The following is a 23,988-nucleotide window of genomic DNA, read 5'->3' on the forward strand; positions in this document are numbered from 1 at the left end:
TACTACTTGCTATGATCTGCTTTGCTTGCTTCAAAGGTAAGCAACTAACCTGCAGACGTGTCGTGTGGTCGGTCAAACTCGAACCCTTGTGAGTTCTGTTTTTGTTTGAAAGGTTGAAACAGTGAGTCAGTTCAGCTAGAAGATTAGAAAGTCCAGCCGCCATTCTTCTAGACAGGTTACTGCATTTGACTCCATCTCCATCACGTCACTCTTGGTTAGTATTCTTTGCACAGCGTCGTCATGCCTGACTACTATGGCGAGCAGCCATACGGCTTGAGAATTGACCATGGCCGTGTTTTGACTTTGGGAACGAACACGCTGCTCGCTCTGTTCCTATATATATATATATATATATATATATATATATATATATATATATATCGTTTTCGCTTCCTGATAAACAATTTTAATTAAATATATATTAAAAATATTAATATTTATAGTACATAATTAGTATTATTGGAAAGATCTTTGAATCTAGGTTGCTCTTTAATAAATTTATTCAAAGATACAAATGTTGCACGTATTTTCTACAAATCGGGTTAAATTTATGGCACGCACCCCAACGGCGACAGTTATTTATGGACCGAGGGAGCAGTTCATTTGGCAATCTTCCTGTTGCGCTGAAACAAATTGCATGTGTGGCCCACAAAATAAGTGTAATCGATACAAGATAATGGTCGAAGCACGCTCTCGTTGTTGCCTAAGTATATGACTATAATTCATCTTCAGTGGATATGATTCGAGCATACAAGTGCAATAGAAATTGTTACGCCAAATAAAGTTACTCACTCAATTGATTTGCATCCACCGGGGGCGAAGCCACGTTGGCATTCCCTTTCCGGCTTTCCCCCGGTGCATGTGCACCATGGTAAACACAAAAGTTTGCTAATACCTGCCTCTAATTTTCCATGTATTTGAGTATCTCCTTTATATTTGTATACACTTCTTTATATTCGATAAGTGTGCACCAGGGTCAGTTTTTGTGCTAGCTTCGCCCCTAATTGTACCCACAGGTGTGAATTGTGAGTCAAACAACAATGAACAGTACTAGTTTTACTGTTTAGCTAGTGAACAAATTGCACTGGCAGAGGTGCCCATTGCCCACTTTGGCCTTAGCCAAGCTCCGCCCGTGAGTGCAAGTATGTCTATAAGATTCTTTGCATGGGAGTGAATGTAGGTACAACCCCCCACCAAAGACACTAGTTTGATTCTGTAACAAATTATGAACATAAACAAATTCAAAGCTCTACAAAGGGGTACAAATTTTCCCTACCAATGACAACGATCACAGTCGTCGGTACATATGGAGTAACTCGAGCCTCAATCATACCCAAGTCTACTTCTCTACTATTTAGCAACATGGGTTAGAAAAACACAAGATGTTCAATTATGGGGTTAGCGTCAGTGCCAAGTGGTATAAATATTTCCACAAAATGACGAAATAATCAACTAAATTGGTATAAAAGTATCACAGTAAAATATCACCAATAGTGACACCACCAACAACCTCCCCCCCCCCCCCCACACACACACCCCGAGCTACACGAGTAGAATTAATTCCTAGTAGTGATTGGTTGTTTTGCAGTAGACAACTTGGTTGGATAACTATGCAATGGGGAGTGACTCCTCACAATCATCCTAGAGTCGAGAACTAGTCGAGTCACTTTTCACACCTGACAGATTTGACCAGCGGGATTAAATCTAGGACAACATTAGTGGTTCTTGTACCAGGCACAGGGAAAAAGCCTAATTGGGTTTCGATGCCTCAAGGCACAGAGATTAACCAAGAGTCCAAGAGGCAGCCCAAGATAACCCACACAAGGTACATTGGACTTGTAGTACTAGCACATGTCATAAAGGGATTTAATTTTTTCAGTAGCATAGGAATTTTCTTCTTTATGTGGTCGAGGGGGATGTAATTATTTTTGGACAGTCATCAGTGTGCTTACAAATTACATCAAGATCATTGGAACTTACTTGGGATTGGGACTTTTTACAACATGTGGTAAGATAGGGCTTCAATTGTCTACAACACTACTCTTCTCCATAGATTTACGATGCTAGGCATATCTAGCTCTAAAAATTATTGGAGTTGGAGGTAAGCCAAGCAAGTCGATACAATGTAGATGAGAGCCATGTTAGACAAACAATGGGCATGCTTGGCTATGCTCTGGTTGCGATTGTTGTTGTTTGTTTTCTACAGTGTTGCTACAATAACCACTTTCGAACATATCCAATTTTGGTCGGGATATGAAAGCACACAAAAGTTCCCGTTGATATATTGAGATAATATTAGAAAAGCCCCTATTACTTGTACCTAGAATTTTTTTTTTTGCCAAATTTCGTAAGTGAGGTTTGTCTGGCAGCATAAGAAAATGAACTTAAACTCAGTCCACCGTTTCTCCTCTTCACGTACTTAGTAGAGATGCAAGTGGGCTTATCCACAGATACACAATAGTTTCTTAAATAAAAGTTCACTTAAAAGTGTCCTGCTTGCGGGATCATGAACAAACCTGTTTAGATTCATAATATTAGTTTAAACTTATTTTTCCTTCATGTTCTTAACCTACGTGATTCTCGTGAAAATATCGTAAGCTCAAGATAATTCCACTTAAGATAAAAAAAACTTTTACAACATCGGCTCAATTAACCTACGTGATTCTCGTGAAAATATTGTAAGCTCAAGATAATTCCACTTAAGATAAAAAAAACTTTTATAACATCGGCTCAGTTATTTGGCCCCGTGGCGATACATGTGTATATTAATGTTAGATTATGAGAAGTTTAGTTCCACCTTAGATGTTAGTTGTGTTAGGCACTCCTAAACATGAACCTAGATGGTTTCTATGTTCATTAATTAAGGTGTCAATTACTTAAATACGATATTTTTAGACCAATTCTCATAAAAGATTATGTAGAATGTTAATTATATATATCATAAGGGTGTGTTTCATTTGGTACCTAGCAGTCACTCACCTCGAAAAGCTGTCTAACAGTCACCTCTGCCTGGCTCTTCGACTAAACCCTAAATGGTACTCCCTCCGTCCATAAGTCTCCATCGTATTAGTCTCCGGCGCAATGACCAAGGAGCAGCAAACAACGCCGATTTGCATTTAAGGCAAGGAGCAGCCAAGGAGTCGCAACCAATGAGCAACCAAGGATCAATAAATGCAGACAAGGAGCAGCCAATGAGCACCAAATGTGCAGCACATATGAGAAGCCAAACCTGTTGTCCCAGACTAATACAAATGAGACTTTTGGAAGAAAATTTTTTTGCTTAGATGAAAGAGATAAATGAACGGAGGGAGTAACACTTGATTATAGATTCAATGCAGGTAGATTTTATTAAAACTTGAGATTATCTATTGGATTTGGGGATTTGGTAAACCGAAATGAACTGCGCTTGAAACTCAAGCTTAAAACGGGCAAAGGACGGACGGGCCCACATGGCAGTTACTGTAACTCAATCCGGTTCATGCTTTGTGGTTTGTGCAACCGAGCTGGGCTCACCTGGGCCTGGCCACCGGAGGCCCGGAGCCCTGGACCTGAAAAACTCGTTTGGGATTCAAACCCTCCAATCCCAAATCTGCTCTCCTCATCGGCACACCTCGCCGCCGGCCACACCCTCGGCGATTGTCGCCCTACCCGGTCGACCCTTCTCCCTACCTCAAATCCCGCCCGAGCCCAACACGGCAACACCTCCCCACTATGCCGAGAAACTTCCGCAAGCGGGGCATCGAGCCGGACACTGACGACCGCTCCGACGACGAGGACACTCGCCGGTACCCCTCCTTCCAATCCACTCCTCTCTCTTGCTTTGTTAGGCCTTCTCGCTGATGCCTGCCTCCCTTCCTCCCACCGCAGCGTCGCCCTCGAGGAGATCAAGTACATGCAGAAGCTCCGGGAGAGGAAGCTGGGTATCCCCTCCGGCCCCGCCGCCGCATCCACTAACGGGTCCTCCGCCCGTGGTCGAGTGGGCAGCGGGGCAGCGGCCGCCGGTGAGGCTGAGAAGGAGGACCTCGTCCTCCAGGACACCTTCGCTCAGGAGACCGCCGTCACCATCGAGGACCCCAACATGTATTGTGCTGCACTTGTATACGCATGTTGTTTCATCTAATAGATTGAGGAATTGACAGTTGACACGAGTACGTGTTGGCTTAACCTGAAGGTTGAGGTATGTGGAGACGGAGCTGGCGAAGAAGAGGGGTAAGATAGTTGATGTGGGACACAAGGAAGAGATGGACCATGTGGACGAGCTCTACACTGTGCCAGACCACCTCAAGGTTTGCTTGTGGCTCAACCGAGTTCCTCAACCTGAGAATTGCACATTGTTCTGTGGACTTCGATGATGGTACGTTGTATTGTTCCTTGCAGGTGAAGAAGAAGAACTCAGAGGAGAGCTCGACACAATGGACCACTGGCATTGCTGAAGTTCAGCTGCCCATTGAGTGCGTGACCCAACATTTTTTTTTCTCTATTGCACTATTTGTTTTTGTTTGACAAAAGTCTGGTCCACACTTAACATTGTCTTTGATAATTTGGCTGGAAATCCTTTCATATTGCAGCTAACAATTTCTTGAGAATATTGTGTGAAGGACATTTATAGGATGGCTAGGGTTCGTGAGAGAAAGACACGGGACTTCAACCAAGTTAAGTGCATTAAGGATGAAAGGGAGCATCTCTTGGTAAAGGAGGATGAGATCCGACATCGATGGCAAGAGTATTTTGACAAATTGTTCAATGGTGAGAATATGGACACAACCTTTCAGTTGGACGACTCTTTTGATGACACCAATAGGCGCTTTGTGCGGAGAATCCAAGAATCTGATGTCAGAGAGGCGTTGAAAAGGATGAAAGGAGGTAAGGCGATGGGACCGGATGGTATCCCAATCGAGGTGTGGAGATGCCTCAGGGACATAGCTGTAGTATGGTTAACCAAGCTGTTCAACCATATTTTTCGATCGAACAAGATGCCTGATGAGTGGAGGAGAAGTATATTGGTACCGATCTACAAGAATAAAGGGGATATTCAAAGTTGTACAAATTACCGAGGAATTAAGTTGATGAGCCATACTATGAAGCTATGGGAGAGAGTTATCGAGCATCGCTTGAGAGCAATAACGCGGGTCTCTATGAACCAATTTGGTTTCATGCCCGGAAGGTCAACCATGGAAGCCATTTTCTTAATAAGACAAGTTATGGAGCGGTATAGGGAGAAGAAGAAGGACCTACACATGGTTTTTATTGACTTGGAGAAGGCTTATGATAAAATACCAAGGAATGTTATGTGGTGGGCGTTGGACAAACATAAAGTCCCAACGAAGTACGTTGGGCTCATTAAGGACATGTACAGCAATGTTGTGACTAGAGTTCGAACAAGTGATGGAGACACGGATGACTTCCCGATTAGGATAGGACTACATCAAGGGTCAGCTTTGAGCCCTTATTTGTTTGCTTTAGTGATGGATGAGGTCACAAGGGACATACAAAGGGACATCCCTTGGTGTATGCTTTTCGCGGACGATGTAGTGCTAGTTGATGAAAGCCGGACAGGAGTGAATCAGAAACTGGAGTTATGGCGGGAGACTTTGGAGTCCAAAGGTTTTAGACTTAGTAGAACTAAAACTGAGTATATGAGATGTGACTTCGGCACTACTACTCGGGAGGAGGAAGATGTTAGTTTGGAAGGTCAAGTAGTGCCTAGGAAGGATACCTTTCGATATTTAGGATCAATGCTACAGAGGGACGGGGATATTGATGAAGATGTTAGCCATAGAATCAAAGCAGGGTGGATGAAGTGGCGGCAAGCGTCTGGTGTCCTATGTGATAAAAGGGTACCACAGAAGCTAAAAGGCAAGTTTTATAGGACGGCGATTAGACCTGCTATGTTGTATGGTGCAGAATGTTGGCCTACGAAAAGACGACATATTCAACAGCTAAGTGTCGCGGAAATGCGTATGTTGCGTTGGATTTGCGGTCATACAAGAAGGGATCGAGTTCGGAACGATGATATACGTGAGAGATTAGGGGTAGCGCCAATTTAAGAAAAGCTTGTCCAACACCGGTTGAGATGGTTTGGACATGTGCAACGGAGACCTCCAGATGCACCGGTGCGTAGTGGAATCCTAAGTCAGGATAGTAACGTGAAGAGAGGCAGAGGAAGACCGAAGTTGACTTGGGTAGAGGCAATAAAAGGAGACTTGAAAGGATGGAATATACCCAAAGACTTAGCCTTAGATAGGAGTGCTTGGAAGACAGCTATTCACGTGCCTGAACCTTGATTGCTTCTGTTGGGTTTCAACTCTAGCCTACTCCAACTTGTTTGGGACTTAAAGGCTTTGTTGTTGTTGTTGTTGTTGTGTATTGTGTGAAGAAGGAAACTAGCTAATGGTCTAGTTTATGATTAAGTGGACATACATTGATTGGTAGACACAGAACTTGATCTCAGTATGTATTCACTCACCATTAATTTATTGTGACTAAACTATACAACAATGATATGTTCAAATTAGGACTCCATTACAAAGATATGTCATGCATCACACAGTTCTATGAGCATCATGGACCCAACAATGTAACCTAGGCAGAGCTTCCCTGTTTTTCTAATATTTTTATCTGTGTTGTAGTTTAAATTTTATTCTAGTACTAGACTTTCTTTTCAAAGGTAGATGCACAATTACATGCAATTCCATGTTATCATTTTTTTTATTTCCACAGGTACAAATTAAGAAATATCGAAGAAACTGAGGCAGCTAAAAAGGTGCTGCAAGAGAAAAGGCTTGCGAGTAAACCAAAATCAGATGCAAACATTCCATCAAGTTACAGTGCTGATTATTTCCACCGTGGTAAAGAATATGATGAGAAACTGCGAAGAGGTTTGTTACATGCCCCTTTTCAAGATTATTTTGATGAGAAACTGGAGGGAACCCTACTGATAAATCATATGATTTAATGTGGGAAATAAAAAATAAAAATGTAAGGCCAGAAATAAAGAAAAGGAGACAAGACGTATACAACTGGACCAGATATAGCAATTGACATAGGTACTCTACAGTTTCTTCTGATATTGATATGTATTAGGATAATCTTGTTAGGTAGAACTGCCTTTAGAATTTTCAGGGCTTGACAGTTGGCTAGCTGCTTTTCTTTCAATCTAGGTTGCAAATAGAAACACTAATGCATTTTCAATTACACAACAAATGTGTGGGAAGCAATATCGTATTTGTATAGTACTTGCATAACATAGTGTCATAGTTTATGTAAACCAAACTTGATTTACCAAGTAAAATTTTCACGACTGCTTTCCTACAAGCTACAACTGCTTAAGACTGCACATGACAATAAAGCAAACACAAACTGCCCCTATATTGACAAATAAAAGATTTTTCTATCTCTGTTTCTTGGAGGAATCATTTTGAAATTCACTTGCTCGTTTGAAGGCATCAAGGGAGCACAACGAGCGTGCTGACTGTTTCTGAGCCAGCTTAAGATTTTGCATCCAGATAAAATTTTGAAGAGACATATTACATCTATCATACTCCAACATTCGCTGAACTAAATCCAGTGTGTTAGCAGGACAAGTATTTGATAACTCCAGCTTTTATTTACTATTTATCTAGCTTGCTGCTAGTTCGGATTTTTTCGTTGTAGAAAAATATGAAAGAATACTCCCATCTGGAATCAGGATTCCTGCTAAAGATGGATAGGCCTTTTAGTAACAGATTCTCCAGAACCCTGAATAAAAGACCAAGTATCCTTCTCAGCAGTTTTTGGAAAATTGTCAGGGAGCTCTCTCTAATACAAGGAAAGTTTTTTGTCATCTAGACCCTAGAACTTTGCAACCACGTTCTAGTATTTCCCAGTTTCCCATGACTATGACCTACACCACCCTCCAACATCCCTGCTTGTGGCACAAACATTTTTGTTGATAGTCCCTTTTGAGATTTATTTGACCACAAATTATTTTAGACTAGTATTCTCATTCAAGATTGTTTTCTTTCTTTTAAGTAAAAACTTCATTTTACTTTCCTGAAGTTTTTTCTGCATTCCAGATAACTTCTGTTTTAGTCTTGGGCGCCAAACTACAAAAACCACTTCACGTCACTCCGTATTGACATTTTGTTTTTATGAGTTGTTTGTATACAAGCTGTAAATTGAAATTTTGTGGGATGATAGATGCCATTGTACAGTAAATATCATAATATTTTTGAAATTATTATACCTATTGTAAAAGTTGGGCATACCTAAGATATTAAATGTTTGTAAATATTCATGAGAAATAGTGTGGATATTTCACAACAAATTACAACTTGATGCACAAGAGTGTACAAAGAGGAAAAAAAAGGGGGCAAATGTCATTAGGGGGTAAAGTGAGATTTATATCATTATATGCTTGAGGGGATTATCCGGAAACAAAAAATGGACCTTTTGAGTAAAACATGAAGATTAGTTTTAGATTTTCTCGTCATACATGACTACTGTGCTTTGTTCTGTGATTGAAGTTCATGTCCCTGGCATCAAGGTGCCATGGTAGCAACATGGTCAGTGGGCGTCTGTGGAGAATGGAGGAGAAAATAGTGCCAAACTTATCCAGCATAGATTGATATACGCAACAAATGTTGTGCCCTGTTTTGATTCATTATCCCGGCATCCAGGTGCCGTGATGGCAACCTGTGGACAGTGGGCGTCTGGAGAAAATGGAGTTGGGGCAACAGATTTCTTGTTGATGTTTGAATTCTAATGATGACAGATGCTAAGCTATATAGAACCAACGAAACTAAACTAGTTCAATTCGAATAAGATATGTGATTAAAGAAAGTACAGTAACGCCCAGGCTGCCTAAGCCCTCATGTCTGATCTGTTAGCCCCAGAGTGGTCCTGTGTTGCCTCTGCTCTGGCTGACCATGACAAAAATGTCAGCTTTGCAATCCAGTTAAACATACTCAGTACACTAAAGTATGGATATAATTCTTCCTGGAGAATTTGAACATTGTTGGTTTCTCTTGCTGTCCTCTGCTCTGACTGCGCTGGAAAGTGTCCTGTATTTATGTTGCTAGTGGCAAATTATAGAGCGACTTATTGTGCCCTATTGCTAGCTTTGACTAAAATTCGGTCAAACTTCTGAAACTTTGACAACTAATAGCTCTCAAAGTATTTAGTTTAAAGATATAATTATGGTATGGATAGATTTGTTTTGAATAACACTTCCATAATGACATAATCGCATATATTTATTAGGCATTATAACTATTTCTTAATACAAAGTTATAGTCAAAGTCGCACCTTGAATGAAGAATGAAAAAAGTAAAAAAAAAACATCATATACTTTTGACCGGAGGGAGTAGTACTTGTGGTTATTTACAAAAAGATTTAATCTGGCTGTTATAGTTGGAACCCACTAGATGGAAGAACTAGACAATAAAATGAAAATTTCCGTACCCTATAATGAAAGTAGATACTCAATGGACCAGTAGCAGGAGTATTGACATAATGTTAGGGATATGGATGGTGAGTGTTAATAGAATATAAAAAATAGATTATGTTCTGTGCACCGTTCTGCTGCAGCAGATTACTGCAATACACAGTGATAGTGATATTATTTCTGAGCTCTATCATTCAAGGGTGTCTAAGCATGTCATATCATCTGGATCCTTTCTGTTCTCATTTAAGTGTGCTAAATTTATTTCCTTATAATGCAGAGAATCCTGGGTTGTACAAAGATAACGATTCTCGGCCTAGTGGAAGCTCAGGAGGCAAAGCAACAGATACTAAAAAACCAGATGGTGTTGGTGCAGGACGGAGAGAAGCTGCGAGTGATGAGTTCATGCTTCAGCGTTTCCGCAAACGAGAAAAATTCCGTGCACTTCGAAGATAGCCAGAGCTGACAGGTTGCTAGATTGTGCCGGTTGCCTTTGAAGCTAAAAAATGTCATTGTGATCACATAAAGGCCCAAAATATCATGTCCTTTTTAGTGAGAAATTTACTGTAAAATGCATCTTTGGTTGTTGAATCTGCTTCTGCAGCTGCTAAGCGCAAGGAGCAGATTAAATCCTTATTACAGAGGCGATTTGGGGCAAAATATTTGAGCTGAGGGATATTTGAAATTTGTGTCGGCTTGGAGGCTCAGATGTCAGAGGGGTCTTAGTGGTTCAGGATATAGGCTCATAACTTGCCAGACTCTGCCAAGCCCCATGTAATCTGCACTGGAAGAAAGAAAGGTGTGCTCTCCATGACCAATATAAATGAACATCTTGAGCAAACGTCAAAGGGTAGCGCGATCTCATTTTCTTTGGAGTGGCAAAGCCTTCAAATTCATCTTTCTAGCCTGGAATATATTGTTTCTCTGAATTGTTCAGTCTGCTGCAGTAGCATCAGCTATCTATAAGGATCCTTGATTTCTAGGGACGAGTAATTTGTGAGTTAGATTTTGTTGCCTTATTGCTGCTTGCTTTGCCTTTTCTAGTTCAAGGATCAAATCCTCGGCCTTTAAATGGAGGATTTTCATATCAATTTTGAGTTTTTGCACCTTTTTTTTTTGTTAAGTTGTCCTAATATGCTCTGACAATCGGTTTTACCGCTGCCTAGTACCAGTAGCATTGTAACTACAGATGGAGACATGGTTCTCAAGACTCAAGCTAAGCATACTACCTTTGGATAGTTAGGACAAGCTAATTAGTTTATTTTGATCCAAATGACCTGTCTTATGTGCCATATATATTTAAAAACAGATACTCAAAAATAAAACTAAATGAAAGGGCAGTTAGGCTCCTAATTTGGTTTTGATGATTATTCTTGTCATTAACATGTGTTTGTTGGGGTATTGTTTTGATTAGTCACAATGGTTCTTTTGCCCCCTGTTGTCGGATTCTAACTTTCTAAATATATCGGATGCATAGCATATTCACAAAGGCTAACAATTATATTACTCCAAGTGCCACTTGGTGTTGCAATGCAATTAAAAGTAGAATAGGCCTTTGTTTTCCTTTGTATGTACTTCCAACAGAGGGGGGTAAGATGAGTAGCTTGATCTAGGGTTTAACCAAAAGTATTGGGAGTGATGCACACTAGTGAAAGCTTGGACTATATAGCTCGAGAAGATGAGAAATTAGGGAGTCAAAGAAGTAGAATTGGTGGAGTTCTAAATTGAAACGGATTCAAAATTTGAAGTTCAGAGTGCAGCGAAGTGCTTGATCAAGACCATCCAGTGACACCATCGGAGTTGGCTTCTATTGATCATAGGATGATCTAGTGATACTCTCTCCGTCTTTAAATGATAATCATCGCATTATCTGGTGGATTATCCTATGGCATTGTGTGAGGATGAAGACGAAGATGTGCACACCTATAGATATCACAGGATTATCGATCCATGAGAACTTGGTTGTTTTAGCGTATCGTTTGGTGACACTGTGAAAGAGTTGATCAAGTTTAAATGCAAGTCTTTGGACTGCACGCGATGATCTGTTGTTAGGACTGTAAAAGAGCCAAGCTTGAATGAGCCTAACACCTCAAACTCGAGCTTGACAAAAGCTCCAGCCAAGCCTGAGATCTGGCCGAGCTTGTAGTAGGGCTCGAGCTCGGCTTGAGTAGGCTCCGTGAGTCTCGTTTGCAAGTAACCATAATTATTTTACAACGGCGAAGATAAAATAATTTAAAGGAGGAGGTGTGTTTGCCTTTTGAGTGCATAGATTTGTGCTTTAGAGCTGCGTATATGGTGAAATTTTAGTCGCATTTGCAAACCCCCCCCCCCCCCCCCCCCCCCCCCCCCCCCCCCCCCTCTAATTCACATATAGCTTCACCCCTGATTTTACAAGGTAATGAACAATAAAATAATGGAGAAATTTTACAAATTTATTGAAATAAAGCAATATACTCCATCCATCCCAAAATAGACGACGTTTTTAACTTTTAGATATCATGTTTGACCATCTATCTTATTCAGTTTGTGCAAATGACAAAATAAATAAGTCAGTATTAAAGCATCTCTAATGATAAAAAAAGTCATAAAAAATAAATAATATTTATATAAATTTTTTGAATAAGATAAACAGTCAAACAAGATGTGTAAAAATAAAAAACATCATATATTTTGGGACGGAAGGAGTAAATAGTATCTTTCACATTGTATCAATTGTATTAGTCAAATATTACCATAATAGAAAAGTGTTGATAATGAAAAATTAAAAACTAGAGAGATGCATGGGATAAGAGATGGCTGACGAGCCTTAATGAGCTATTTGAGCTTACTGTAGGGCTCGCGCGAGCCGGGCTCGAGCTCGTCTCGAATCGAAATGAAAAGAGCTCGGGCACAGCTCAAATCGAGATTTTTGTGAGTTGGGCTCGAGTAGTTTGTCAAGCTAGAGCTTTTTTGCACATGGGTGGGTTGGGACCCACCAACAGTATCTTCATTGATTTGACATAAAGACATAGATAAACATCATCCCGTATGTCTCAGGGTTGTGTTGTAGCTAGAGGGCACGATCGGCTGGTACAGAAATTTACTGTATACTAGAATGTTTCTGCTGGTTTTGTTGATTCAACAGTGTTATGTGAGAGAGAATAAGCTAAAATAAAATTGAGCCAAGCCGAACACGCCGATAATTAGGAAAGTATATATCTTAAACCAGATAGGAGGAGGCACATGTTGTTGTAACCCTTCCCTCTGGCTATATAAGGCGAGCTAGAGCTCCCTGATCGATATCTCATCATTCAGACGCATACCAGGCACAAGTAATACAACCCCACATGCAGGACATACAAAATCACCTGTCTCCGAAGTAAAGGTTCTTTGAAGGATCTGACACGCTTTCAATAATTGCGTATAAATTTCATTTCTTCTCCTTCAATTAACTGAATTAATACTGTATATAGTAGTGCTACAATGCCTCTGTTTTGGATAGCATAGCAAGAGTCGTATAAGCCCTTGTTTAGTTCACAAAATTTGGAATTTAGGGTTATTGTAGCACCTTCGTTTTTATTTGACAAATAGTGTCCAAACATTGACTAATTAGGCTTAAAACGTTCGTCTCGCAATTTTCCACCAAACTGTGCAATTAGTTTTTCTTTTCGTCTACATTTAATGCTCCACGCATGGGCCGCAAACATTCGATGTGACAGGTACTGTAGCAACTTTTTGAACTTTGGGGTCCAACTAAACAAGGCGTAAATTTCATTTCTTCTCCTTCAATTAACTGAATTAATACTGTATATAGTAGTGCTACAATGCCTCTGTTTTGGATAGCATAGCAAGAGTCTATTTCGAAGACGCAAAAGCTCTAGGATGCATCAGGATTATATAACTCAAAAGGTAAGAACTATGCATTGGGTATCTTGTCGACAAAATCCACGGGCATGGCACAAAGATGACCTGGTATCATGAATCCTTCGTAGCTTTGATGCATTTGTCCAGCCGGTCTTTCGGATTTCAAGACTTCCATCAGTAAACGTGCCAAAGATCATCACCTGTTATAGTCATTACTCATTTCATTTAAGAATCCGTAAAGAGGTATAAGTATAACAACTTAATTTCACGACATGATCTCAAACAGACCAAAGTGTTTTCCACAGTATCTTCAAGCCAATTGTTTATGTATGACCCAAAATAAGTCCACATCAAACAGGGCATAAGATGACGGTTGAATTCATTATAAAGAGATAACATGGCCATCAGGATCAAAGCAAGTTTTGGTTGATTCTAGGGCAACGACTCAATGCCTATAAGTCTAACTTAGCTGACAGGATGAAATTTACATCAAAATGATGACTTACATTAATCGTATGGAAGATGGTCCAGTAACAGCAGCAACTTTCTGAGCCTTCTGTGTTTCTGATTTATACAGGCCTTTGAGCTCTTTCTTTGCTTTCCGGGCTTCTTTCTTTTCTTCTTTCACTGCTGCCTAGAGGTAGCAAAGGGCCAGGGGCCAAAAATGTAGACTGGTTAAAATAATTTTCATCAGTTCCATAGAGATAAATGATATCTACTGCCGTGAAGGTTTTGTGAATCACCTTTGTTAAGAAGGTTTTGCGAATAACGCTTTTTTAAGAAAGTTTTGCGAAGCACCTTTTTTTAAGAAGGTTTTGCGAATCACCTTTTCTTAAGAAAGTTTTGCGAATCACTTGACAAAGAGAGGCATTGCATCATTGCATGATAAATTTAGTAACTACAGCCATTTGGAAGATCAAAATGCAATACAAATAACCAAATTGTCATTCTGGTATGAGTGAATTTAAACCTTTGAAATCATCAGCTAGCGATATTTTTTTACTATATTGAATTATTGATATTAGAACAGTTGTGCAGAGTAGGATTGGCACAGGAAGTAACTACTCCCGCTATCTGTGAATCTAAGGCGTATTTTGTTTTGTTAGGACAAGCCTTTGACCAATACTCCCTCCGTCCCAGGATATAAGGTGTAACTGTTTTTTTCTTAGTCCCATGATACAAGGTGCCTGCACTTTAGCTCCCGCATGCAACAACTAATGCAGGACCAAATCTGACTCCTGGGCTCCCTCGGGAATGCATTTGTGCAGCTTGCATGCATGAATGCTGGAAGCTAATTGGCTAGACCGTTTCTGCATGCACGCATGTGGCATCACAGTAAATTGGATGGAGAACCAAAACGCCTTTAATGTGTAGGAGTTAATTTACTTATTGGTCTTGGTGCCAAAGGGAGTTGCGCCTTCTATCCTGAGACGGAGGGAGTAATTACTATCATTTTTGTGATACAAACTTTTAACCATAAATAAGTACTTTTTGAATACAAATCGAATGACATCAACTTTGTATCACAAACTAATATACTAATAGAGTATTGTCTTAACAAAACAAAATATACCATAACATTAAAAAAAAACATGATCTAAAATATGCAATAGAGGAACTTAGTCAAAATTCTGTGTTAAATACTATGTCAATCTCCAAGAGACAATTTCTTGTGACCAAAGGGTGACACTATTTATCACAAGTTAATGCATATTGTTCATCATGAACTAAATACTTCGTGTTGCTTATCTCTATTCTCTAGAAGCATTTACAAAATAAAATTAGGTCACAGGCACAACTTGGAAAGGTAGGCCCACTGGTCCAATGAAGAACCAATTGATTAAACAATCTAAACATGTTTCTTTTTTTTTTCCACTTCTACGTTAGTCAATCAAACATAATATATAGTCATAAGGTCCATCTAGAAACATTTTTACCTTTCTTGCCTTCTTCTCCTCTTTTGTTTCCTTTTCAGCTCCTTTTTTAAATTTATCAGTGACAGAAGCTTCTACAGGCTTTACTTTCTTCTCCTTTTCACCATTTCTTCTCCTCTGTGGCAGGTATTCTACTGGCAGTTTCTCTTTCCCATGAAGCTTGATGATGTCATTTGTCGTAGTTGTTTCTCCAGGGAAAACTCTAGGGAGCCGCTTTCTGGGGATTCCTGGAGTTTCAATTTTCCCAGGATGGTTATCAAGGTTAGAGAATGTGGAAACAATGGTCTCACAGTCCCAAACTTCAGATTCGTCACTGCTTTCCGAAACAAGTACAACCACCTCTTCTTCTGCAGTTTCATTTAAAAACCTTTCAGCATATTCAGCACATTTTTTTATCACACGAGCAGATTCATCCACCTCATCTGTCGTGCTTGAGTCCACTTTTTGATGAACAAAATCTGCTGGTGTTCTATATTCTTCATCAACACATACATTCTGACTTTGGAACAATTTCAGTTCATCTATAGCCTCACTTGGCAGTTCATATTCCCCATCTTTAACGACCCTGTCATCATCATCACTGTCTCCATATTCTTCCAAAGCAAGCTGAAAATTTATTCACAAGAAGTATATTTTTAGCACAGCATCTGCAGCATCTAAATGGACTATATTAGAAATGCCATAAACACTAATGGCTGATGAGGCATCATGTATGTTAACTACGAGTTATTTGTCTTTCCTGTCCAGAGGTTCTATACTACAACTGATAGGTGCCTAACTCAACCCTGAAAAATCTTCTCCCAAGATGCTCACAGTTAGTTCTATACTTATATATAATAAACAAAGATCAAGTAATACGGAGTACCTTCCAACATAGTACAGGGGGAAATAGTTTTAGTTATATCCATAATTAACCATTTGCCTTAATATTCCCCCACAAAGCTACAAAAGCAGAGGTACAGTTGACACGACAGATAGGTTCAGGGGCAGAGCTCAGTGGAGGCGATACTGCCCCCCCCCCCCCCCCCCCCCCCCCCCCCCGCCCCCCTGATTGCTGCAAAACTTGAACGCTCACCTCTCTGTCAGAACACCGCAGATCCAAAGAACACAAGCTTGGCGCATCCATGGCTGAATGTTACTGCTAGAACGGTTTCGCAATCAACGGCTGCTCACTTGGATCAGCACACTCTGTAACCTTACAGCAGGCTAGCAGATAGAAACATAGTGCGACAGCACAGCACAGCAGTGCACCAGCGCATGCAAAACATCAAGGCGATTGGAGTGCACCAGATGAGTGCTCAGCCAGATCAAAGCAGCAAGCAAATAAAGGAGCCAGCAGATGCGAATCAGAGACGAAGTGGGATGGGGAGGGGAAGCTGTCCACTCATTTTTGAATCAAAAACACTCATTACTGTAGCAGAAGTGTAACTATTAATAAGGGTTAGCAAATTAGCCACTCCTACGTTTTAGTTCACCCGCCGCCACTGGATATGTTTATGCCTACATATAATCAAAGTGAACTTTCATTTCTGTTTTGCATAAGAAATTGGATTACTTAGTATTATGTGCATATAATCTCACATCCTTCCGACTAATTTTCCCAATTTATAACAGACATGTTAAAAGTTCAACATAATAACATGTAATGTAAACTCCCCAATTTTTTCCCAATGTACAAAAGACCAAATGTCAAACTTAGTAGATTTTGATTAATAGTTACTCAAATTGTATGCACACTTAGTACATTGAAGTTATATCAACAGGTTTGGATTCCACATATCTCTTTATAGAAACTGATTTTGATGCAATTGAGGTAGTATTGTAAGAGTAATTGATGGTCAAAGTATGTTTCTAAAGGCATCCCCAAATCCTAATCTGCCTTATATATACAAAGAAACAGAGGGATAAATTAAGTTAAGTAGGCTCACCAGATCAAATTGTTCATCCAGCAACCGTCTCACTCTTGGCTTTGGCTCATCCTCCTCAAAATCGAACTCCTCCTCTTCCACATCACTCAAAACACCATTCCACTCTTCCATCTCTTCTATGTCTTCTTCCTCCAACTCCTCCCCCTCAGCCCGGTTAGCTATGATGACAAAATCTTCCTCCAGCCCCTCATCCTCAGACCCAACATGAGACACATCGCTCTCATCGAGCAACCTGACGACATCTGGGTCGACAGCCTTCTCAATTCGCCTCACTGGTGCAGTCTTGGCAGCCACCTTACACATCGTCTTCCCCTCGTCCAGTTCACCGTCGCTGGGACCAACACGTACCCTACTTGCATCATAAGCCTGCGCATAGAATAGAAAAGGAAAAAAAAACTTGAGCGTTCCGGTTCCAGTTGCTGAAAGGACGGGTGCTTTGGCCGAAAAAAGAGTGACCTTGACATCGAGCGGGAGGGGCTCGGGGCGAGCGGTGGAGCTGGGGACGAAGGATGAGGCGGCGGCGGGACGGAGCTCGCGGAGGTGAGAGAGGTAGTTGTAACCATCGTCGGGGAGGCCGAGCTCGAGGATCTCGCGGCGGACGTGTTCCGGGAGGGGACCGGAGGCGGAGTGGAAGTTTCCATCGCCGGCGGAGGGGTCGGACAGGGATGGGTCGAAGGAGTCCTCGTCGGCGAACCCGGGGACGGTGTAGTCGTTGTTGTCGACGCGTACGAAGACGCGGTCGTTGGGGTCGGCGGCGCCGGCGCGCGGAAAGAGGCGGAAGGTCGCGAAGTTGCGGGCCTTGCGGCCGCCGCCGCCTCCTCTTCCTCCCATGTTGGCGGCGGTGATGATGGCGGCGGCAGAGGAGGTGGATGGGTTAGGGTTTTGGGATTTGGAGAGCGGTGCGGACAGCTGTGGGTTTATAGAAAGAGTTAAAATTTGGTGAACCTGGACTGTCTAGATTGATACGGACGGCTAGGATCTCCAGCTAGCAATTGCGTTTCGATAATGCTTTGACAGGACGTCCGGCGTGTGGTGCGGCCGTGCGGGCGCCCCGTTCCTGGGTCTTCGCAATTTCGGTCATGTTTAGATTGAAAAAAAAATCAACTCGATGAATAGTAGCACTTTCGTCTTATTTGGTAAATATTGTCCAATCATGGACCAACTAAGCTCAAAAGATTCATTTCGTGATTTCGAACTAAACTGTGCAATTAGTTATTTTTTTACCTACATTTAATGCTCCATGCAAGCGGCTAAAAATTGGTGTGATGGAGAGAGAGTGAAAAAACTTGGAATTTGGATGTGATCTAAACAAGGCCTTCGCATGGATTGGGCTCAACAGGTAAACCCCGTTGTTCCACTCTCGAGCGTTTTCCCCGTTCACGACCGCTAACGTCGTCCACTCGCAGCGCCAGGTCGACTACGCATTCCCCCGCAGCAGTCATGATGCGCCGTCCGCCTGCCTACTCTTCCTTACCGCACCCGCCCAATCTCGCGCCTCGCGAGGCATGCACCGCCGCGACCCATCCGTCTCGCTCATCGTGCCCATGGCGTGCAAAGCACCACCACCACCCCGCCACGTTGCTCTCGACGTCCCCTTAAATCCAAATTTGCTGGCTACCGTAGTCCCCCACCAGGTAGGCTATGGTCACCGACGATGCCATGTTTCAAGAATTTCAGACGTTTCGGACTTATGTTTCAAGTGTTTCGTCTCGATGTTGCAAAAGTAGATCGGGATGTTTCATATGTTGCAATGACAACATGCATATGTTTCAAGCCTATGTTCAGAGTGTTTCAGTTGTTTTAGACGCATGTTTTAAGTGTTTTCATTTCGATGTTGCCGCAAGGTGGTCGGCTTGTACTGGCTTAAGTTAGAATAACCATAAAATTCGGAGTGACACATTAGAGTGGTCGGAGAAATCATAGTTGCTTTAGTAAAGTAAATCAAAAATACAAGTAGAGTATATATCTCAGTAGTTAAGCATAGAAACGTCTAAGCTTGTCGATGTGCCATGAGTTCGGTACGTCCGTGCCGTCCAGATGAGCTAACCTGTAAGACGTTGGACGTGTGACTTCCTTGATCATGAAGGGTCCCTCCCATGGGGTTGCGAGTTTGTGGACACCAGCCTGGTTCGTCTTCCACTTCAGGACTAAGTCCCCGACCACGAAGAAACGCTCTTTAACGTTCTTGTTGTAGTACCTGCGTAAAACAGCAAGGTATTTGGCCGTGCGTACGCAAGAGTCAAGCCTTTTCTCTTCTGCGCTGTTGACTTCTAGCTCCCGTACTTCATTGACCTTGCCTTCGTCGAAGTTCTCTACCCGTGCTGATCTGAAAGCTATATCTGGTGGGAGGACTGCCTCAGCGCCGTAAACCATAAAATATGGTGAGACGCCGGTGTTACGACTGGGCTGAGTTCGGAGGCCCCAGACCACGGCTGGTAACTTCTTGAGCCATCTTCCAGGAGCTTTATCGTTTTATTGTCTGCCGATAATCTACTACCTTGGGCATACCCCTAGGTAGACTGCCGACCATATTTCATCGACAGTGGCGCGCCAGGTAGGGGTCCCCTTTAGGGATTGTGTGCGCTGATCTTTCGACGGGCCAGATGGGAATTTTCATTGATTTCTACCAAGTAATCGGGTGAGTCGTTCTGAGCAACGCTTTTGATTAGATCAATCTGCTCTCCACATATCTAACTCAGATTAATTTTTATGCACGTCATATCTCCGTGATCCGGTTCGGCGGTGAGCCGCTTTTCCTGTCACATGCCGGCACACGAGGGGTTGAAACTTGGCACCACTCGCATGCATCCATGGTGGACCAGTGGTTACTGGCCTGACAATCAGCAACGTGCCTTCGGATCTCGTTGCAACTTCACGGTGGACAGCATCAGCGTACCCGTCCGTCTTCACACTTTGGCCTCACGATATTCGGCATATGCTGCCGGTTCTTAGGCCTCGACAACTCAACGCGTGCGGGCAATGGACTCCTAGTTCTGCACGGGCCAGACATGCAAGCCAATAGCAACACGGAGGTCTACGCACAAGCAAATAGAGGAGTATGTGTGCATCTACAAGCACATATATGCGTTGGGAGCGGATCCCCTTGCTTGCATGTCGTGCTAAGGCATCCATCGGCGGCATCCATACAATACTAATACGTACAATGAAATACGTCCAAGTCCAAATACATGGAGCCATCCGAATCAAGTTGTTAACTAAGCCGCACGAGCTACCAAAAGAAGCGTCCGAGCTGTTTAAATTAGCCACGTCGAGCCATCAAGTGAGCCGGCCAAACCGTAGGCGAGCCACGCCGAGCCAACCAGCGAACCGCACGAGCCGCTGAGCGAGTCACATCGAGCCATCAACCAAGCCGCTGAGTAGCTCCGCCGAGCTCCGACCACGTCGACCGCGACTACGTCGACCACGTCCCGAGTAGCTCCGCCGAGCTCAGACCACGTCGACCAGACCATGTTGACCACGTCCCGAGCGGCTTTGCCAAGCTCCGACCACCAGACCACGTCGCAATGATGATCGCCATGAAGAACAGCGCGATGACAACCGTGACCACCGTCACAATAGGCCGAAAAGCACGAGGACCGGACAACTTCATCGCCACCGACCAGATTTCTATCTAAAGATAAGTACACTTCTAATATTTATATTTAATATAATTTTCGTTACAACGTTTCTCCACAACGTCATTGTCATGATTATTCTTCAAATAACGTTTGTCCATGTATACCATTTTAAATATAACATACAGCTATACTTAATGCAAATCCTCGATCAGTCATGTTGACGCTCGATGCCTCTAGAGACGGCCCTGTCTCCGGCTCCTCCCTACACGTGCACGAGCGTCTGCCCTCTGCGTTATGGGTGGTCGGCAGCGGCTCCTTAGCGACGCTTTGTTCTTCCTACACGCGCACGGGCTCCGCGCCCCGCGTTATGGTTCACGGGCTAGCTAGGGCTGGAGACTCAGCTACACACTAACTGGTCAGGCAGTTTATATTAAGTATAAACACAAACTTCACATTAATACTGATGTTTACAAAGCACCAACTGCTTTATCACATCATGCTCATTTACAAATGACTGCTGAGCGTCATTTTCTCCATAATTTATTACTTTGTACATCATGTACTACCGTTCTATATATTTATATTGCAGGGATCTCGAGCTACGCTCGGGGACTTCGCCGCTCGCTCCTCGACATGTGCTCGGGGACTGCCTCGACCACTCTCCGACCACGGCTCGGGGACTTCGTCGCTCGCTCCTCGACCCGTGCTCGGGGACTGCATCGACCACTCTCCGACCACGGCTCGGGGACTTCGTCGCTCGCTCCTCGATTTGTGCTCGGGGACTGCCTGCCTCGATCACTCTCCGACCACGGCTCGGGGACTTCGTCGCTTGCTCCTCGACCTGTACTCGGGGACTGCCTCGACCACTCTCCGACCACGGCTCGGGGACTTTGCGTCTCGACTACATGTGACTGGCAACTCGCATACAGTTGGGATATTTTTTCTCACTTAGACCTTGCTACAAGGCTCGTACCTCGCCTTTTAGCAAGCTCGGGGACTACATCGGTACGATGCACCTATCGGTGCATCTCGTATCGCCTGTACGACGATTAAGTTCTCAATTTAACTGGGAATTCTTTTTAGACCCTGGCACCACGTGCCTAAGTCACCTACTACCAGGCTCAGGGACTAAGTGGGCACACTTCACCTTGCGGTGAATGTGCTTGTTTTTCGACCACTACGCCTCTGATGATCAAAGATGCTACGCTTCAAGACGCACTTATATTTCTTTTCAGAAATACAAGTGGGCACACTTCCTGGGACGAAAATCTTTTTCTTTCTTCTTAAGAGCACCATACATTCTTCGGACAACCTACTTCTCCGGCGACAATGGTGGTCGGAGATGTCAAGAACTCAAGCCTCACTGTTTGGAGAAGGTTAAAATGGCGTGTCGCATCAGAATATATGGTGCTCGGGGACTAGCTGTGGGGGATATACCCCCGGGTACCACAAGATGGTACATGGGCCGCAACATCCGAGGTGGCCCGGCCCGTGAGATCAAGGCGTACATGACAAGATTACAAGTTGTACTAGATATTGTAATAGTACCAAATAGGATACTTTACTTGTAACCCTCCTTCTCCAGAGTATATAAGGAGAGATAGGGGTCCCCCTCAGGGATAGATCATACAGTATACATCTCAATACAATACACCAAAGACACAGGACGTAGGGTATTACGTCGACCAGACGGCCCGAACCTGTCTAAATCGTTGTCTCTGCGCCTTGTGTCACCATCTGGTTCCTGATTACACGCATCCTACCGATAATCTACCACCACGGGCACCCCCCTCGGTGGACTGCCGACCATATTTCGTCGACATATGGCTGCACACACATGTTTCAAGTGTTTGTTTTCATGTGTTTCAGATGTTTCAGACTTATGTTGCAAAAGTGGATCTCGATGTTGTATATGTTGTTATAGCTATACACGCATTTTCAAGAGCATGTTTCAAATGTTTCATCTATTTCAGTTTGTATGTTGTAAATGTTTCATCTTTATGTTTTAAAAGTAGATCGTGTGTTGCACATGTTGCAATGCGCGCTAGTGGCTGGCGGATAGCAGCCTACAGCAGTCGCCTGGTGCCACCGCCGGGGCGCCGCCGTGGTTCACGTGCAGGTGGGGGATGGGCGCAACAGGCCTGGTGCTGCTGCGGGGGCGCAATCATGGTTCACGTGTGGGCGAAGGGGCGCAGTTCCAAACGCTGGCGTGTGATGCATGCGGGAGCCTGTTTCATTTGTTTTGAGTACCACACTTGCTACTGCTCATCATTGCTGACATATTTTTTCTCTCGCTACCAACATCTAAAAATCTAGGTGTGTGATATATGGTAATCATTTTTTTTGTGACAGACAAGGTGATGATAGTTAGTGATGGAGGCTAAAACTAAGGCCCTGATTGGTTTCTACATGCGCTGTTAAAATTCCTGTCACATCGAATGTTTAGACACATGCATGGAGTATTAAATATAGACTAATTACGAAACTAATTACACAACTTACGACTAATTTGTGAGACGAATCTTTTAAGCCTAATTAGTCCATGATTTGACAACATGGTGCTACAGTACATGTGCTAATGACAGATTAATTAGGCTTAAAAAATCGTCTCGCAAATTAGCCTCCATCTATGTAATTGGTTTTGTAATTAATCTATATTTAATGCTCTTTATTAGTATCTAAACATTCAATGTGACATGAATTTTAGGAGCGACTAAAAAATCAAACACCCCTAAAATGTAGTAGGAGCAAATATATCATAGATGAATAGATAATGTTTAGTGTCAAACGTTATTAAGTTGTTTAAGTATGCATATAATGGATCGGAGTTCGTCGCTGCAGCTGAGCGAACAGGCCTACATGTGCCTATGTTGGCCTATGAGAAGCTCCAGTCCATGTATTTCATTCTTTATAACCAAACAAAAAATGTGAAGAGCTGGTGAGTCGCCTTAGGTTCTATTTGGCCAAGAAAGGTGAGAATAGAGTGCAAAAATGAGAATAAGATCCAAACACTTAGATTCTAGAATGAGCCAATTATCTACCTCAAACCTACTATTTGGAGATTTTCTATATTCAAAGCCAATAATCACTCATGAGAATGTGATTCAATATCCAACTCCCTTTTTTTTTTGCCTAAAATCAAGATTTTACATTCACTAATCAAGATTTCTACATTTTACTATATGGAATCCAGAATCTCAATATAAGAATGAGACCCAAACGGACCCTATTCTCATCAATCCAAACACCCATAAAGGCTCATTTTGCGCTTGTTACTATTTTTT

General features: G+C 42.6%; 2 protein-coding genes across 3 annotated transcripts; one reads left to right on the forward strand and one right to left on the reverse strand.

The window, feature by feature from the left end:
• Nucleotides 1-3,540: 3,540 nt before the first annotated feature.
• On the forward strand, nt 3,541-10,485 carry LOC136539800 (protein COP1 SUPPRESSOR 2-like). 2 transcript variants are annotated; one of them, XM_066531784.1, is made up of 6 exons: nt 3,541-3,781; nt 3,868-4,080; nt 4,172-4,286; nt 4,378-4,451; nt 6,721-6,878; nt 9,702-10,485. In XM_066531784.1, the coding sequence occupies exons 2-6, from the start codon at nt 3,893-3,895 to the stop codon at nt 9,875-9,877; spliced, it is 711 nt and encodes a 236-aa protein (XP_066387881.1). In that variant the 5' UTR covers nt 3,541-3,781; nt 3,868-3,892; the 3' UTR covers nt 9,878-10,485. The 2 variants fall into 2 exon arrangements, with proteins under 2 accessions (XP_066387881.1, XP_066387880.1); XM_066531783.1 differs by having other exon boundaries at nt 3,541-3,785; nt 9,702-10,484.
• A 2,680-nt stretch (nt 10,486-13,165) lies between these two features.
• On the reverse strand, nt 13,166-18,021 carry LOC136539801 (uncharacterized). The gene is made up of 5 exons (XM_066531785.1): nt 17,583-18,021; nt 17,127-17,492; nt 15,202-15,804; nt 13,771-13,898; nt 13,166-13,464 (listed from the first exon to the last, which is right to left on the reverse strand). The coding sequence occupies exons 1-5, from the start codon at nt 17,955-17,957 to the stop codon at nt 13,461-13,463; spliced, it is 1,476 nt and encodes a 491-aa protein (XP_066387882.1). The 5' UTR covers nt 17,958-18,021; the 3' UTR covers nt 13,166-13,460.
• Nucleotides 18,022-23,988: the final 5,967 nt, after the last annotated feature.

Source organism: Miscanthus floridulus, chromosome 2 (genome assembly GCF_019320115.1).
Source record: "Miscanthus floridulus cultivar M001 chromosome 2, ASM1932011v1, whole genome shotgun sequence".
Taxonomy (NCBI): Eukaryota; Viridiplantae; Streptophyta; class Magnoliopsida; order Poales; family Poaceae; genus Miscanthus; species Miscanthus floridulus.

Bases quoted from the DNA above. Each gene is read 5' to 3' on its own strand.
- LOC136539801 (XM_066531785.1), bottom strand. From the start codon at position 17,957: ATGGGAGGAAGAGGAGGCGGCGGCGGCCGCAAGGCCCGCAACTTCGCG. The intron at 17,493-17,582 runs GTCACTCTTTTT...TTCTATGCGCAG, and splicing joins CCCTCCCGCTCGATGTCAAG to GCTTATGATGCAAGTAGGGT. The intron at 15,805-17,126 runs GTGAGCCTACTT...ATAAATTTTCAG, and splicing joins TGGATGAACAATTTGATCTG to CTTGCTTTGGAAGAATATGG.
- LOC136539800 (XM_066531783.1), top strand. From the start codon at position 3,712: ATGCCGAGAAACTTCCGCAAGCGGGGCATCGAGCCGGACACTGACGAC. The intron at 4,081-4,171 runs GTATTGTGCTGC...CTTAACCTGAAG, and splicing joins ACCATCGAGGACCCCAACAT to GTTGAGGTATGTGGAGACGG. The intron at 4,287-4,377 runs GTTTGCTTGTGG...TGTTCCTTGCAG, and splicing joins CTGTGCCAGACCACCTCAAG to GTGAAGAAGAAGAACTCAGA.